Source organism: Centruroides sculpturatus, unplaced genomic scaffold (assembly GCF_000671375.1).
Source record: "Centruroides sculpturatus isolate CEXI.00-Female unplaced genomic scaffold, Cexi_2.0 scaffold492, whole genome shotgun sequence".
In the NCBI taxonomy this organism is placed as follows: Eukaryota; Metazoa; Arthropoda; class Arachnida; order Scorpiones; family Buthidae; genus Centruroides; species Centruroides sculpturatus.
This window is the reverse complement of record NW_019385105.1, coordinates 430524-448962: the sequence shown is the minus strand read 5'-3', so window position 1 is coordinate 448962 and position 18439 is coordinate 430524. Positions and strand designations below refer to the sequence as shown.

At 31.4% G+C, this 18439-nt stretch overlaps 2 protein-coding genes across 2 annotated transcripts in view; both read left to right on the top strand.

Moving 5' to 3' along the window:
• The window catches only part of LOC111634774 (amyloid protein-binding protein 2-like), a 30611-nt gene extending 19810 nt beyond the window's left edge, over positions 1 to 10801 (top strand). The window contains exons 7-13 of the mRNA XM_023379611.1: positions 88 to 155; positions 2904 to 3009; positions 3355 to 3479; positions 5071 to 5156; positions 6922 to 7112; positions 7188 to 7353; positions 9549 to 10801. Of these exons, the coding sequence (XP_023235379.1) occupies positions 88 to 155; positions 2904 to 3009; positions 3355 to 3479; positions 5071 to 5156; positions 6922 to 7112; positions 7188 to 7353; positions 9549 to 9784 (978 nt within the window). The 3' untranslated portion in view covers positions 9785 to 10801. The remainder of the gene's footprint in view (positions 1 to 87; positions 156 to 2903; positions 3010 to 3354; positions 3480 to 5070; positions 5157 to 6921; positions 7113 to 7187; positions 7354 to 9548) is intronic.
• Positions 10802 to 10923: 122 nt separating this feature from the next.
• LOC111634767 (carboxypeptidase M-like) lies at positions 10924 to 16875 on the top strand. The gene is made up of 11 exons (XM_023379606.1): positions 10924 to 11278; positions 12254 to 12321; positions 12813 to 13019; positions 13091 to 13188; positions 14366 to 14538; positions 14612 to 14799; positions 14963 to 15136; positions 15225 to 15377; positions 15446 to 15588; positions 15666 to 15761; positions 16518 to 16875. The coding sequence occupies exons 3-11, from the start codon at positions 12821 to 12823 to the stop codon at positions 16653 to 16655; spliced, it is 1362 nt and encodes a 453-aa protein (XP_023235374.1). The 5' UTR covers positions 10924 to 11278; positions 12254 to 12321; positions 12813 to 12820; the 3' UTR covers positions 16656 to 16875.
• The last annotated feature ends 1564 nt before the right edge of the window (positions 16876 to 18439 follow it).

Below are 18439 nucleotides of genomic sequence, written 5' to 3'. Positions count from 1 at the left end.
GTGAGTTATTTTGCTAAATAATAGAATAAAAATATTTAAAATTTTATATTAATTGAAATTCTAAGAGAAAATATTTTTTAAACTTAGGCCTGTGTAATAAAGAGATATTTCAAAAAAGCTGGTCTTCTAATAAAACAAGCATTGCATCTGTCAAGGTAAGTTATTCAAATTACTTACTATGCTGCTAGGTTTTTAGTATTTCTACTAATTACCATCAATAAAATAACTAGAAACAATAATGTTTTGCTATTTTAAAAATTGTTAATGGATAATTTTAGTGAAACTTTAATTATGAGTAGAGTTCATTGTATATGTTTGTAGCAGTATATGTTGTTGATAGGATTTTAACTTAGGATATAAAATTGTAGCAAAGACACTTTCTGTATTTGTTAAAGGTGTATTAGTCTGAAGTTTGGCAGAATTGAATTATTTAATAATTGAGAACTGTCAAGAATCAATTGTGTCCAAGAATAGAGTTCTCAAGAACAAGGAACAAATCTTACACAATGATGCCACCTTGCTTTGCACGGCTTTGGAGTAGTTTGTAATTAATGATAAAAGTATTTAAATGAAAGAATGAAGAACTATCCAGTTTCAAAAAGCTGATTTTTAGATAGATTGTAAATAATGTGACTTGCTTGGCTTAGACACAGATTAGTTAAAAATTAGAGTATTAAAATTATTTGAGAATTCATATTTGGTCATAAAATAGTTTGGTCTGTTTGATCCAGCAATGTTGAGATTAATTATTGAATTTGCAATGGCTGGACATGACTAGTTCTCAGTTCTCAAATTGGCTTGTTCGTTTTCATGTGTGCTCATAAGGATTACTTCTGAGAACTTTCAGTATTCAAATACCTAGCACAAAGTTCAAAAGAACAATGAGAACTTTTTGGAATATAATAATTCTTAATTCTTGTATGTGAACACTCTCATCACTATTAGTGTACAAGTTACATTAATTTAAATATATTTAGATGTACTATTGTTGTCACACTAGAATGAGTTTCACAATTATAATTAAATTAAATAATTTAGAAAGTCCTGGAAGAAAAGAATTGGTCCAGAGCAGGACTTGAACCCACAACTCCTGCTTACCATGCTGCCAGTTATGCTACCTGAGCCTCCTGACCAATCTCCTCTTCCATACATATTTAATAATTAAATATATATGGAAGTGTACATATTTAATAATAAAAGTAAAAGTAGAGTGCCCATGAGTTATCCATATCTGGCAGACATTAGTTTTGATAGCCATTAATGATGGTGAATGACTACCATTATTATTAAACTAATATTATAAATTTAAATCAATATATAAAACCTATTTGACATGAGAGTTTTAGAAAAATTAGTGGTGTTAATAGATGGATACAGTGGCAAAATCATATTAAAAATGAAGACATAAGGAAAAACCTTGAGATAACAAATATTCAGTTGAGAGTAAGCAAGGCTAATCTGAGGTGGTTTGGCCATTATGGAAAGAAAGACTAGCAAACATATTCAAAGCTAAAATCAAAGGGATGATCTAGATCAGTGGTTCCCAATTAGTTTTTCCTGCATACCACTTCAAGAAAGAGCTCAAACTGGTGTACCCCTTATAGCAGAAATTCATATTAATCCATACTAATATTATAAATTTGAAGGTCATTCTGCCTGTCTGTCTGTTACCTTTTCATGTATAAACTGCTGAACAGGTTTTAATAAAATTTGGCACAGAGATAGCTTACATGTTGGAGGTGGACATAGGCTGCATTTTACTGCGAGAAAATATCTTACTCCCATGAGAAAATTCAATATAATGCAAGCGAAGCTGTAGGTAGACAGCTAGTGATAAATAGAATAAGTTTTTTTACATTTATTACCTTTAAAATACAATTCTAATAATAATGAAAATAACATAAGGTTATTTAATTTTAATGTGACAAATGTGCACGATTTTCTTTGCACAACTTTGTAAAATCTGGTTGCTTTTTGGTCAGCTTCAGTCTTAAGTCATCTTTGAGTTGAAGTCGGTGACGATGTTTAGTTTTCATGTTTGTCATGACCAAAAATCCACTCTCGCAGAGAGATGTTGTGCAAAATGGTAGTGAATATTTTATTGCTGCTTTGCTGACATGATGATAATGATAATTGTACAATTAACACAATTTGAATTTGTGTTAATTGTACAATTTTTGTTTCTTGCATAAGAATTTCATTTAGGTATTGTCACAAATGCATTTTTTTAATGAAATTTCGAGAATATTTTTAGTTATAAATAAACAAATTTGTGCATTTGACATCATGTTGTAAATTGCCGAATTTTTGATGGTCCACTTATTATTTTTTTTCGATTGCTTCATCTCATGCATTTAAATTTTAAATTGACCGATTTCAGATTGCCACGCATACCCCTTCATGCAATTTCACGTACCCCTGGGGATACGCGTACCACTAATTGGGAACCATTGATCTAGATGAAGGTGGATTGATAGTGTTAAGCAGGCTTTAGAGGAAAGGAATTTAACTTTAATCCAGGCTAAAAACTTGTCTGTTGATAGGAGAGTTTGGGGAAAAAAGTAGTGGTTGGTAGTATAAAAGTGTGATATTTTTTTTAACCATGTTGACCTGTACACACTCTGGGTATCAGCAGAAATTAATGATGATGTTTGTTACTTCTAGGCAGTACTATGAGCAAATAAGTAATTTTTTAAGGGGGGAAAGTGTATTTACAAAACATGTCATGAAATTAAAATCATTGAATTGTAATGGAATTTTTTAAAAATTCAATATTTTTTATATTTAGTAAGACAATTCAAAATTGTAACAATTATATTTAGTTTGAAAAAGTACAAATCAAGTTTAGTTAAATATAGGAATTGTTATTTGAAATTGAATGAAGTTTTTAAATATATTTACAGAGAACACTTTGGATGCAAGCATCCAAAAACAGCTGACACATTACAGGATTATGGCTTCTACCTGTTAAATGTTGATTCAAATCGCCAGTCTGTTAAAGTCTATCAGGTAAGTTTTTAAATCAAATTTAACCTTGATGTAAAATGAATTAATTAGTTTTTAAACAAACTATAATATATTCTTGTACTCATTATTAAATGCTTTAACTGCATGTGGTTTCCATGTGCCTGCCATGTTTGCATATTTCTAATACAGCATTTGTATATTGTAATAATATCTGAAAGAATAAATTTTGTGATTATAATGCCCATTTTTTTAATTGTTGTTGATTATAACACACATAACATAGCAAAAAAATATGTTAACATGTATTTTTTTGCTAAAAAAACATATTAGATTTATTAATTATTAAGATCTGTATAATAATGATTAATAATAATTTCATTTATTTAGACGGCATTAGATGTTCGCCAGTGTGTATTTGGTGGTCATAACTTGCATGTTGCCATAGCACACGAAGATCTGGCATATGCTTCTTATGTTCATGAATACAGTTCTGGAAAATTTCAACATGCTAGGTAAGGTTATTAAACAATTCTTTAATTTAATTATGATTTTTAAAAAACAAAACACACACTTTTAATAATTTTTTTTTACTCTGTTCTGTGGACACTAAGAGGGCCTTTTTTTAGCAAGCCCATTATAGGTTTGTCCTGACTCACAATAGGTGTTTTTTGGGGGCAGCTGGGTGGGAAGGACAGGACCATCCATGAAAAATTCTGGGGTTTTTCCATCATGTCTAGATTCAATTCTGGGTCCCCAGAGTGGTAGACTGCCACTTTAACTGCTTGCTCATCCTGCCAGTGCCTTTTTAATATCAATACCAGATTATTTTATCATTAATAATGCTGAACTAATGGGAATCTTCTTTAATATACCAGGATAAGTTACTTATTATTTTGGTATATATTTTAAGTCTTATTTTTCTGTTACAGTAATATCTAAAGATAATACTGTATATAATAGGATAAAGAATAAAAATTTGAAAAACTAAAAAAAATAGAATTTATTTATTTATTGTTATTTATTAGTAAACTAATACATTATTAAAGTGACAAATCTTATCAAAACTAACAACATCAGAAAAATTTACTTTCATTAAGATAATCAAAATTTAAAAAGTGAAATTATACTGCTAAATTACATGTACTTTTTGCATCACCATTGCCATTTATATACATAAATATGTTTTTTACATTTTATACTTTCATTCTTAGACCAGTTCATTAACAACATAATGAACTAGTCTAAAAATGCAGCTTGTACAGTACATATTAACCACTCTGCAGTGATTGACGGATATACCCATCAAGGATGATCATGTGGCACTGGAGAATGATGTCTATATCTGCAAAAAATTTTTTGCACAAAAAAATATCGCCAAAAACTAGCCAAAAATTATTGCAAAAAAAATTCACATAAAAAAGGAATTATGTGACAATAAAGAAAGATTTTTCTTTACTAGACATAACTGTATAAAAAATTTTTCTGAAATGGAAACGAGAAAAATGCGTGGGAAAATTCTTTAAAAGTTTGTTACACTATTAACCTTTGTACAGAGGATTAGTCAGATATGGCGCTATCACGATGTAGTGGAGAATAAACGTGGAAAATTCTTTAAAGGTTTCCCACGTTTATTCTCCACTACATCGTGATAGCGCCATATCTGACTAATCCTCTGTACAAAGGTTAATAGTGTAACAGACAATTAAAATTGATATCAGAAAGTGACTGTACTACAGAAAATTTATTACTAAAATAATGAATGGAAAAGAATTCACTTTAACATTAGTGACATCTTATAATATGTGTATTAATGTTTCTGTTTGAATCAAAAAGCTAATATATATACAAATGTTGTGAATGTCTTTAATTGAATTTAAAAAATATAAAATAGTTACTAACTTCAAGGCTTTCTTAATAACAATTAATCATTGTTTGAATATCACTATATTACATACCATAGTTTGTGTAGACCTGTCTCTGAATTTTTAAAAGAATTTAGAGAGAGTAATTGTTTGATAGTTTCTGATAATATAAATGCTGTTAATTGTAATTATTTTAATAAAGGGAAGATATTAAAATGTTTATAAATTTAACTTTTATTAGAGAACATGCTGATAAAGCAATGGCCATAATGAAGCATCTTTTACCTGAAGATCACCTACTACTGGCATCATCAAAACGAGTTAAAGGTAATGATTTTAGTATTAGTATTATTCAAAGTTTAATTAATAAAAGATTTGATCAAAAATAATAAAATTTTGTTCACTAGATTTTTTAATATTTTAATCCTATAGAATCTTAGTTTTTCTAAATTTATACAGTCATTTATATAAATTCAGAAAAACCAGAAATTCGTTAGGATTGAAAAACCAACAATTGTCTTCACAACAGTTGTCTACATACACTACTAAACAAACAATTCCTGAAAGAGAATAGAAAATGCTACAATCTTAGTTTCAGAACACTGTTTCCTCAATTTGTCTTTTTATTTATTTATTTTTTTAGTTGAGATTTCAATAAATTAAATTTTTCACTTAGTCGTGAATAACTTTTGACTTCTTTGTATTCTAGCATTTAGTTAATAAATGATCAGTTGTTTGACCTAAGGCTAGGTCAAACAACTGATCATTTATTAAATTCTTCAGACATTATTGTATGATTCAAACTTCAGTGTATATGACTCCAAAGTTTTTCATCCTGTGGAAACTTCCCATTCTGAGAATTACCTCACTACAATTATAAATAAAAAAACAAACATGATAACTAATTCTATATTATTCCTCTTCAAGCTTAGGTGGTTATTTTTTTTCATTCTGAAAACAAAGTTTCTTATTAGAATGTTTTCTTTGTCAGACTATTCACAAGACATCTTTCAAAATCTGCATTGTATGTCACACAGATCATTCTAAAATGTTTATTTAAAATTTCTTAACTTGGTATCATAATAACATAAAGAAAATGAATGCATGCTTCAGGAAACCAAATGATTTTATTTAGAAACTTTTTTGTTTTCTTAAAGTAAGAAAAATATTTTTCCATTTAAAGCAGCATGCTGACAACTACCTTATCAATTTTTCAGAAGATTTTTCTTTTCGTTTCTTTCCCGTTTAAGAATTTTGTATGTTGTGTTTAGGATGGATCTATTTATTATGTGTGATTTTTATTTCATCCAGTCTTATCAATGACATTGATGTCTGTTTCATTATTGTATTGTTTTACCTGTTATAACAATTCAAGATATCAACTGAAATTTGAATTTGTTTTGCTCTTTGTTGTTCAATGTGTTTGAGTGATGTTTGTGGAATAAAGTTTCTGTTGTACATTCTTTTTAGATCAGTTCATTGTTTGGTTTGTTTTGTTACTTTAATAGATACAGATCATGCTGTCATTTGTGCCAAGTGTCACTTCCATTGACATATTATTTTGTTTTAGAGATCTGTTTGTGTTGTCAGCAAGAACAGTGTTCAGACCATTGATATAGTAAGTTTTTGGTGACAGTTATACTATAACCAAGGAGACTGGCATAATTTTTAATTGTAAGCTTCTACATAATTTACAAGTGAAAACTATTAGTTTGGATGTTATCCAGATCAGCACAATCACTTGTAATTTTGAATAACAAACTGATATGATTGGAAGCAGGTCACTCACTTTATTTACAAGTGAGTGAGTGTAATTTTTATACTTAGAACTAGGTGTTTGAATCAATTATCATAATATGAATTCCTGTTTAACAAAATTTATTTTATGATTGCTTTGAGTTGATTTTATGATTAATTGGGTTTGATTGCAAACTCTTCTGAAGTTTTACAAGAAAAATTATATATAAAATAAATATGAATTTCATTTAAAAAACATGCATTTTAACTTGTGTTGAAAACAATAGTAACAATGTTAAAAAGTGAAATAAATGTAGAACTTAGGAGTCAATGATATAATTATTTGTTTTAACAGCTCTTATTTTAGAAGAAATTGCCATTGATAACCATGATAAAGAAGCAGAACAACGTTTGTTATCCGAAGCTCAAGATTTACATATGTCAGCTCTTTTTGTTGCACAAAGAACTTTTGGAGAAATGAATGTTCAGACAGCCAAACATTATGGAAACTTGGGTCGACTATATCAGTCAATGAAGCGTTTCAAGGTAAAAATAATTAAAATTTAAAAGTTTTTTTTTTTATGTGTAATACTAACATAGTTTATTAATTTTAAAAAAAAGGAAGCTGAAGAAATGCATCTTAAAGCCATTCAGATAAAAGAAAAATTGTTAGGTGGAGATGATTATGAAGTAGCTTTATCAGTTGGTCATTTAGCTTCTCTCTATAATTATGATATGTTACTCTTTGAGAAAGCAGAGAAGTTGTATTGTCGATCAGTAAGCATTGGTAAGAGAACATTTTATTATATATTTTGTTCTAGAAATATATTAGTGTTCAGAAAATTTTGTGAATAAACTTTAGCTATTTCACGAATTTATATTACACTTCAAACAAGTTTTTTCATTTTCCTGATTCAAAATAAATTAATTTTCTAATTTATTGTTGGGCTGCAGTTTTTAAATTGTAGACTTATACATTCTCACTCTTGTCCGTTGTCTGTCTTTTGTTAATCTTGAATGGAGTTAGATGAAAATTGAGATCAGCTAGGGCCAGAGGTTCAAATTAACTATATACAAACTTCTGGCCAGGACTGGAAGTCACATGATTTTTCAAATTAAAATATGATTTAAAATTGCAGCTCAGCATTGTGACAATGTCATAATAATATATACTGTGTTTGATTTTTACTATTTACTTCTAATGATTGGTAATTTTTAAATGATGCTAATTTTTATTAATATTAAATGAATAGATAAAAAGGTTTCTGTAATTGTGTAATGCAGTGCAGCATATTAATGATACTGCACTTTGTGCATTATCATATTAATATGTCAAATACTTTCTAGCATTATAGGTCTATAATATAAAATTGATAAAAAATGAATTTGAATACTACAAATACTTTCAACGTTGCATCATATGTACAGACAATGCTTCTAGCATCTCTGGTGTAATTTGAGATAAGTAGTAGACTATATCAATGGAAAAAATTTTTAAAAAGGATTAGCGTATGAAAAAGATTGGGAACTGATTTAGAGCAATGCACAAATAAAAGAATTAACTGAAATAATAATTCATAGCAGTATAAAATACGGAGTTTAAATCTTAAATCACAGCAAGAAAATTCTCTAGTAAAGCAGATATATAGCCTATGTTTGTAATGATATACACAAATAATACACCAGAAATTTGAAAACGTTAGAAAAGTTACGTTAATGATTAGATGCTAAAGTAAATCTTGATATATGTAACTGGCATAAAAAATTAGTATATGAAAAAAGTATTTCAACAATATAAAATATTTTATGCTTTAAATGTAAAAGTATGAGTTCTAATGTTAAAAGTTTATGAAAAATTTTTAAAACTTGGATACCATATTTTTATTTCTTGGATGAGATTTCTTCTATAATTTTAAATGTAATATAAATCTGGAACTTTGCCTTAATTTGACGTTACATTCCAAAACTTGTATGAGCTGAAGCTGGGTTATGAGTCTGAAAATGTTTCTCATTGATTAAAAAATTTTTGGTTGCTTTAAAGTAGCTGTACTTTTTCCTTATTTTTTTTAGCTGAATTCTGAGAGTTAGAAAGGCGAATTAATCAATTTTAATTTTTTTCTAATAAACCAAATTATTATTATTATTATTATAGTGGCATTGGTGGAATATATTGTATATTGCATATTTAAGTTACCAGTGCCTAGCACTATACCAAACCAGGGTCCACATAGCACTAGGGATAACTACCTTACATGTTGTTATGTTTATCTGCTGTTTGTGTATGTATCCATAAGAATTTCTTGATTGTGGCATATGTTTGTGTGGGAGCCTTTTGTAATGACACATAGGGCTTAACACTCTTGTGATGCACTAATGTTTCTAGATATTGGTGTATGTGGCATGACGCCTGTGCAGGAGATGACTACTGGCACAGTAAGTCCTTTTGAATCATATTGTAATTATTATAGCTTGAATTGAACATTATCAGTTCTTAAAATGAAGACGAGTGTTATTAATTTTATAAATTTCCTAGTATAGATGAAATATAACTGTATGAAAATTGCAATAAGAAAATGTATTTATAATAAATCTTATTAAAATTTAAGTTGGCTTACAGAATTCTTTCAAGTAATAATTTAAATCAGCAGTTTTAAAACTTTTTTGGCTCACAGTCCACTGTAAAACATTTAAAAAATTTATGGTGCACTTTGTGTACAAAATATACAATATATTAATATATATTAAATTATACTTAGCTGTACTATAATAACTGATAACCTGTAGGCCTAACCTAGTTATTTATTTATCATGAATGTAATAAATCTTTGTACAAATTTTTCTTCCCATTTTTAAAACATACTTTCATAACATTTGCAGCACATTTAGCCCTCTCTTGGGATGCATTGGCACACTGCAAATCAATGATTTAAATCATAATGAAATATAACAAGAGTAAAGAATTCTTATCAATTTTGTTTTTAGGTATTAAATTATTTGGAAAAGGATACAGCGGCCTGGAATATGACTACCGGGGACTCCTCCGAGTCTACACGACTTTAGACGACTACGAAAAGACCGCGTATTATACGAGAATCCTCCATCATTGGAAACAGCTCCGCGACCAGACCACAAAAGTAGAAAACGAAATGTCTCCTCTCAATCTGCAAATTTTACCATTGAGTGTAGAAGAGATTTTTCCTATTTTTGAAAAACTGTAATAAATGTTAAATAATGTACTATAAGATTTGGATATGACTGCAGTTATCTAATGAAAAGTAATTATTAACGTTTGTGTAAATGTATAAATTTTTCAATTGTATATATTGACTTCCATACTTAATTTTTTTCTGGATCTTGTTATCGGTGTCATGTGCAAACTTTTTCAAAACAGCTCTCGTTTTCAGAGACACATTTTATGCAAACTCAATCTTTCCACATGTATTAAAATAAATGTTTATACTTAACATACATATTTGTACAAAACATTTTCTTAATCTAAATTTAAGATTAAGCAAATGTTTTGAAGAGTGAGTCTGCTTATTGGTTCTTTACCACTCTTCAGTGTAATTTTTGAAATTACTGATCTGGATTATGACAGTTTGCCAACAACTTTGAGGAATCATTTTCACATAATACACAGAAGAAAAGGCGGAGAATGTAACATTTGTTGCAATGGAAGCCAAAAGTTTCTGCAGAGATGACAAGTATGTAATACTAGGCGAGATGCTACCTTCCTTACATTACATTAAAAATTGAAAGAAACAATTTTACAAATCCATTCTAACCTAATTTCTGGGGGGAAATCTTCAACAAATTCTGATAATTTTTACTTCCAGTTTAAGTTTCATGATACAAAATACTTAATAAATTTTGGCGCTCAAAGTTTGCACATCACTGATCTACACTGTGAAAAATTTAGTGATACAACAATTAATGATAATCAAAAACAATAATATGTATTTTATTTTGGTCTGTTTGATGAAATATCCATAAAAATCCAATTTTAAGAGATAAAATAATGAATTAAATTTAAATCTTCCAGATGATAATTTAATATTGTCTCTGACTTAGAAGAATTATCTCATCATTCTTGAGTGTTACACTTAATTTTATTGTAAATAGAATTGGATTAGTTTAAACAAACAAACAAAAAAAAAAAAGAATGTATCCTGTGATAGATTTGTGTTGTTTAGATATAGGTGATAACATGTTAAGTGACTTGTACAGAATAAATTTATATATTATCTATTGACAGATATTGTTATTTTGTTCCTAAATTATTTCATTATACAACAGTGGATACCTTTAAAAATGTTCTCAACAGCTTTAATTAGCTGGAATTTAAGCGAAATACGTGTAACGATGCTTCGCAAATGATAACCTTCCCTCATATAGCGTCACAGGATTATAACTCTAACCTTTCATTAATAAATCGCGGTTGAAAATCCGTATCCCCGTTATACCGTCCGAGATTAGAACGTTAAGAAAAATTGCGGATATTACATAGTTCGTTGCAAGACAGTTACTCAAGAAGGTCAACTACGTCACGAGGTAAAACGAGTCCTCTCCCCTCGAGAAACCCGGAAATCGTTTTGCGCCAGTCACGTGATTCCGAGATGCGAAGCGTAGAGCCAAGGTCCTGGAAGGTGCAGCTAGTTGAATGACCCGTAGCACGTTGACAATTTACGAAAACTCGCGACTAGTTTCTAAAGGTAAGGATAACAAATGATCTTCGCATGCGAGTTTTTACCCAATTAACTTTAAATTAATCACAAAATTTTAATTATAATAAAAGGGCCTTTATATCTGACGTCACAAGAGTGGCGATTTCTCCATCCTTCAAAGTTCGAGATGGCTTTACTACCAGGCAAAAGTAGATTTTTATCCCGACTTTTAGGGCCGAAATTATTTTAATAAGGACTTAAATGTATTTAACTCTCGTTTATTTTTTAATTTTAAATAGGTTAATCTTTAATTTTCAGCTCTAAACTAAAAACTTCCTACTAGTTTAGGGCTGAGAAATGTAAGATAAAACTTTGTTTTCGTGTATTTAAACTGTCACAGACCACTTTTTACTACGTTTAATGTATTTATAAGGCTTGTATTTTTTTAATATTTTCTATGGCGTCAGTCTATTAAAATTTCCTCCGGCGAAGTTTAGTAAGGATTTAAAATTAACCCCTTGTTAATTTGCTTTATTGTAACTTCAGCACAATTGTAATTTATAAATTATTTTGGCTTTAAAATAATAAACTTTGCTTGTGTTAAGACTTTAAAAATGCGTTATTTTTGTTGATTATTTGGGGTTTAAAACCTTTAAATATTTTTTATCTTTAGGCCTGTTTTCAATTTTAAAATAAATGTATTTTATTGCTTAATAGGATTGTAAATAAACGGATTTTCTTCGGTTTTACTCGTTAAATTTACCAACTTAATTTGAATTTAAGCAAATTTTAATTAAAGTTTATAATAAATTATCGTAATTTTAATTGATAAAACAATTTTTTTTTTAAAGAAGTTTCATTAAATTACACTTTTTATAAGTTTATGTATGGTGAGATTTTCGTGGAAATTAATTAATCTGCGTTATTTGCACGTTTTGCTTAATTTTAATTAGTTACAGAATTTGATTAATAGTTTTGACTAAATTTGGATAGTTTTAACCGATAAAACTTTCTTTTTTAAAGGGAATTTTCGTTAAAAAGTTCGGAACAAGGAAACTTTTCAAAGTTCATTAAATGTTCCACTAAAAAATGTAAGTAGATGATATGATTCTTAATGTAATTAAAATGAAATGATGATAAATATAATTAAAATTAAAGATGATGATGATGACAAAATCAATTGAAATGATGATGATAAATACAATTAAAATTGAATGATGATGATAAATACAATTAAAATGGAATGATGATGTTAAATACAATTAAAATGGAATGATGATGTTAAATACAATTAAAATGGAATGATGATGTTAAATACAATTAAAATGGAATGATGATGATGATTTTCCGATCAAGAAAATTTTAATTTCGATACGATTTGATAACAAATCATCAACCCGAAACTTAACCTAAGTTACGGCCTAGTTCTCGTGACCCGGCTTTTAATAAACAAACAACGCAACTACACGCCGATGAACAAATTTTAATTTTAAGTTGGCAATCAATTTTTGCGCAACTAACCCCCATTTTTCCCCCTACACTTTTATATAATTGCGGACGTAACCCCGGTTTTTCTTTTCAGTATCAAAAATGAAACCGGCCTACTGGTGCGTGTCTGGTTTCCTCATAATCCTCTTCTACATTTATCTGACGGCGGTGCAGTATGTCCGCGGTATGCAGGTTAATTTTAATTACCACAATTACGATCAGATCACCACGCTTCTGCATCAGATAAGTCGGAAGTATAGGGATTTTACTTTGCTCTACTCGGTTGGGAAGTCCGTTCAAGGTGAGTTTGGAGTGTTTTAAAGGTTAAAGGGAGTGGACCATTCGAAATTAAAGTGCGCTTAATATTTACAGGTCGAGATTTGTGGGTGATCGTGCTTTCCAGATATCCTCAAGAGGAACCGCTTCTGAAACCCAATGTCAAATACATAGCCAATATGCACGGTAATGAGGTAAGTAATCTGTTTAATTGTCATTAAAATTTCCTTATGTAATTGTTATCGCGTGTAATTAATTATCTGATTACGTTAGTCGCGTGTTTGCGTCTGATTAATGACTAATGGGCCGGGCACGTGAAATTTTCGGGGTTTCTTCACGTGTCTAACACCTAAATAGGAATTCTCATAGGAATTCCTATTTAGAATTCCTATATAGGAATTCATATTCTCATAGGAATTCCTCCCTGAAGGCAACCATTTTTGGCAGATCGATTGCCTTATTCCATTAATCTGATCTTTAAATACAGGGTGGTCCAAAAGTCAGTTAACAGTTAAATTGTCGACTTAATTTTTAAAACAATTGTATAAAATAATACATTATTATAAAGTCCATTTGATATTTACACTCACATTGGCAAGCGTATCTAGAACTTGGGCCTCTTGTGTGGGATGGAGTGGGCCCCTTTTGTCTTTTGTTTTGAACAAATGAAATGTGAAGAACCTTTGATTAAAATAAAAACAAAAACCAATCTTATGATTAATTTATAGAAGTAGGAACCACTAAAGACACTTAAGTTTTCTCCGGATCAGAGTAAAAATCCTCAGTTCCCCTCCCGTTAACTGACTTTTGGGCCACCCTGTATACGTTATTGTTGAGCATAGCGTTAGATCGAATATCAGCAAAATATCGAATAAATGCAAATATAGCACACAGATTTAAATCAACTATATTCAGAATAGAGCGCTGAACTTGATTTAATGCCCTATTACTTTCTCTTCTGTTCGTTTTTCGACCGATCGTCATACTTTCCCTCTGTTATAACAGAGGGAAAGTATGACGATCGGTTGAAGGAAAAACGACCCCCTCCAAGATTTTTACATTTTTGGACTAGGAGGAACTTCAACAGTAAGAAATTTGGAGGATTTTTCTGTATGTATGGATGTTTGTGTGTAGAGGCAAGATCTCGTTCATTCACTTTGAAGCTTAATAACTCCTGTGTCTTCTGTCAAAATTTTCTGAAATTTTGCAGAGAGGTTCGTATATTAGGAGGATCGAGGATATTAAATTTTGACGATTAAAGGTCGAGGGGGTTGGGAGATTTTACACGTTATTAGAATTTACAATTTTGTATATAGCCGATTACAGGAGACAAATTAATCGATTATTGACATCGATTCGTGATTATTGCAGGCTGTAGGAAGGGAACTGATGCTACACTTAATTATGTACCTGATAAATAATTATCCTACGGATTATTACGTTCGCTGGTTGTTAGATAACACGCGGATACACATCATGCCTTCCATGAATCCGGATGGTTTCGAAGTAGCGGTTGAAGGACAATGCTCCGGGAATCAAGGAAGGTAAGAGAAAACTTTTAGCGCTTCGTTGCTCTCACGATACTTCTATAAAACGTTTTTCTTTTCTCTCATTTAGGTATAACGCTCGCGGGTTCGACTTGAATCGCAACTTTCCCGACTATTTTAAAACCAACAACAAACAACAACAACCGGAAACAAAAGCCGTTCGCGATTGGTTGCATCAGATTCAATTTGTCCTATCGGGAAGTTTACACGGAGGAGCTTTAGTCGCTAGTTACCCCTTCGATAATTCCGCCAATTCGAGTAAGTTCACTTTGTACGGTAGAACCTGTCTAAGCCGGAATTGCAAGCTTCTCGGTTTGGCATCTTTCCAAAGAAAAATCGCCCCGTTCCGAAGATGTTTCCATTTTATACGGGTTCCGTTTTAGACAGGTTTTATTCTATAAAAATGCGTTACTCTTTATAGTTTTTCAGACGTACGGAACACCTTCTCTAACTCCTGATGATGATGTGTTCAGACTTTTGGCTTCCACTTATTCCTTCAATCACGAGAATATGCATCTTGGTATCCCCTGTTGGCAGGATACTTCGGGATTTCCTAATGGAACAACTAATGGTGCAGCCTGGTATCCTTTAACAGGTAGAATCTCTATGTTTATGGTCTCATCCTCGGGTCTAACGGGAGTAATTAATTAGAACTGTGTTTAGAACTTAGTTTTTGTACATAGGTGGGATGCAAGATTATAGTTACGTATGGGGAGGTTGCATGGAGTTAGTTTTCGAAGTGTCTTGCTGTAAATATCCGTACAGACAAGAGCTACCTAGGTACTGGACGGACAACAGGAAGGCTCTATTGAGGCTTCTCGGTGAAGTCCATCGAGGTGAGTGCCCGTACACACGCAATTCTCGTGTAATTTCTTACAAACTAAACGTATCTTGATGCTTTAAGGAGTGAAAGGCATCGTGAAAGACCCGAAAAATCGGCCCATATCTAGAGCTAGCCTGAAGGTTAAGGGTCGAGATGTGGGTTTCCACACCACCAACAGAGGCGAATATTGGAGGATACTACTACCCGGAACTTACGTTATTGAAGTAAGGAGAATTTATCTAGAAATTCACTTATCCGTGAATGAAATTGTAAATATAAACAGGTACTCTAAATGATACAGGCTTATGCGGAAGGATACCAACCCATCGAAGTGAAAGTTGTAGTAAACGAGAAAGAAGTGACGGTCAGGAATATCACAATGTATCCATTCAGGAGAGTAAGTATAGAAAGTTTTATGACATTATTTTATTAAAGGCAAGTATTGTTAAATTTATTTACCTGTCAGAGTGAAAATTCCCAAAATTAATGGCCCAATCATTCGATTTTCCAAGTTCCTGGTGTGCTTGGATTTATTAAATTCCAAACCATTTGTCTCGGATAAACAGGAACTTTATTATAGAATAACAGCTTATAAATTTAGCAAAGATGTAGTTTCCTATGTTTAAAATTTGAGTCAAGTTTTGTCATTTGAGTCAAGTTCAACTTACGCCAGATGAACTTGACTCAAATGACGTAAAGTTATTTTAATTCGTACACGCCCTTCCTTTCGAAACAAAAAACATTTAGTTCAAAGACAGGTTGATTCGTTTATAATTTACTAAAGTAGCCCCTCGTTATATTGCTCATGTAGGATGACAAATCGGTTATAACGCACCTTATGGTGCGTTTTAACCGATGTATTTATCATTATTGGATAAAGCTCATTTGTATTTGGAAGACAAACGGAATATCCGAGTTTAGGATATAACGAGGGGCTACTGTACTAAAAATAATTAATTTGAAACATCAATTACAGTTAAGTCTAAAAGACTGACTCATACTACTTGCATTTATCTATGATTTTTAATATAAAACTTGATGTCTAAACTGGGTTTATAATGCTCTAGATGAATTCTATTAACCTTCGTCTTCTAATGGCTAAATAACAAAAGTGATTAATTATCAAGATAATAAATGTATGGCCTAATTTCAGGAACAAATAAGAAGGAACGAGTCCCACTTTAACACTGTAGTTAGACCACCTCATCCCATTCGACGCCAAGGGCCACTGTCTTCCATTTTTAGTACCATCACCAATAGGCTCAACACTTGGATCAGCATCTTAGGATAGAATTTCTATCGTCTTTTGCCTTAAAAGATCCTGTTGATTCTTAGAATATGGATCGTTTCCTTAGACAATGGAGGAAATTGATCCCGGACACAGAATAGAAAGAACTAGCAGACGCTGCTTTAATTAATGGCACATACCAGCAGCGGATTCTCATCATCATCTATGGCAAAATGTATAGATTATCAGAAAAACCGAATATAATTTATTTAAATATGTTTACATAGAAAAATAATAATAAACATTAAGTTTTTTAAAAACATTTTCCGTGTCTTGTGGTAAGAAGAAATAAAACAACGCCATTAATTTAGTATTGATCGACTCTCTTCCCTGTGGGCACTAAGAGGGCCTTTTTTGGCAAGCCCATTGTGGGCCGGACGATGAGGGACTGGTCCCGACATATCCGGATCCCCAAAAAATTTTTGGGTTTTTCGATCCGAGCCCCCAAAGAGGTACTCTGCCTCGTTAACCACTCGGGAATTCGTCAGAATGATTTATCAATTAAAATAACAGTAGCGTGTAACAGTGGTTCTCGGGGGATCGGAGAATAATTCTAGGGGGGAGAACAAACAAAGTTCGTCCTTTTCATCAGGTAAAAAGAAATATTGAGTTTAATGGTTTCCAGATATGGAGAACAATGCAAGGTAAGGACACAAAGTATGAGGCTCATGGAAAAATTTTTCTAAGAATATTTCCAAGATTTCCCCATCCATGGAAAAATGGATTAGGGGGCGTTGGGTATAAGTTTATGGAACCAAGGGGATGGTGGCTCACAAAGGTTTGGGAATCACTGGTGTAATACAATAATAGAGCCCAATAGTGGCCGACTGGATAAAACCACTGAACACTGGTCTTGGGTTCGCGTCCGGCCAACGGGCTGGTCACGTGGAGTTTTCCGGGATTTCTTCAAGTTTATAACACTTAAATAGTGACCAGTTTCTCACCTTCCGGCAGGCATCCATCCCCTCGGCAGATCACTCGCGTGTCGCGTTATCGTAATCAAATAGCAAAATAATGGATTAATTCCTCTCGAAAAAGTTTCTTAATCGCGTATTGACACAAATTTAATCTATGTCGTTCTCATTGTCCACTACGAAACTCTTCTATCTCAAAAAAAGGTGGGAAATAACCGATTTTGTAATTGGAATATTACGTTATTGCATTGATTTTTACGTAAATTAATCGGTTTATAGACCTAAATTTGTATGTGTGTACTAAAATTTGACCCTGAAAATTTCATAATTAAACCCTCCTACAGAACTTAAACAAATTTATATGATTAATGGCTTCGATACAGTTATTAAATATAATAATTTTCGTTATTTTATACATTGGCCAACTAGTGGCCAGTGAATAAAACCACAGAAAACCGATTGCGGGTTGGCGCCTGTCAACAAGATGGCAGCATGGATTTTTACGGATTTTCTTCATGCCAATGGGCTAGGCACGTGGAGTTTTCCGAGTTGTCTTCATATTTTAACACCTAAATAGGTGCCACTTTACCATAGAAAGTCTTCCCGGGAGACATCTTCCTCGTTAGATCGCCCACGTGCACGTTGATTAATTTCACAAATCCAATCCAATCCTACAATCCCATGAATAATTTCTGGCATTGCTCGCCCAGATTCGAACTTTTTAAGGAAAAAGAAATATATATATAGACTATATACATAAATTCTGAAAAATTTCCTCAATTTTAACAATTACATATTCATTGTTAAAGTTGAAATCATTTATCCGTTGTTGGAAGTTCAAACAATGGCGATGGACAAGAAAATTGTTGATAG

What these genes read in the sequence shown, in the direction of transcription:
- LOC111634767 (XM_023379606.1), top strand. Translation starts at nt 12,821, where the DNA reads ATGAAACCGGCCTACTGGTGCGTGTCTGGTTTCCTCATAATCCTCTTC. An exon ending in GGTTGGGAAGTCCGTTCAAG is followed by an intron (nt 13,020 to 13,090) that starts GTGAGTTTGGAG and finishes TAATATTTACAG; the next exon opens with GTCGAGATTTGTGGGTGATC. An exon ending in AGCCTGGTATCCTTTAACAG is followed by an intron (nt 15,137 to 15,224) that starts GTAGAATCTCTA and finishes TTTTGTACATAG; the next exon opens with GTGGGATGCAAGATTATAGT.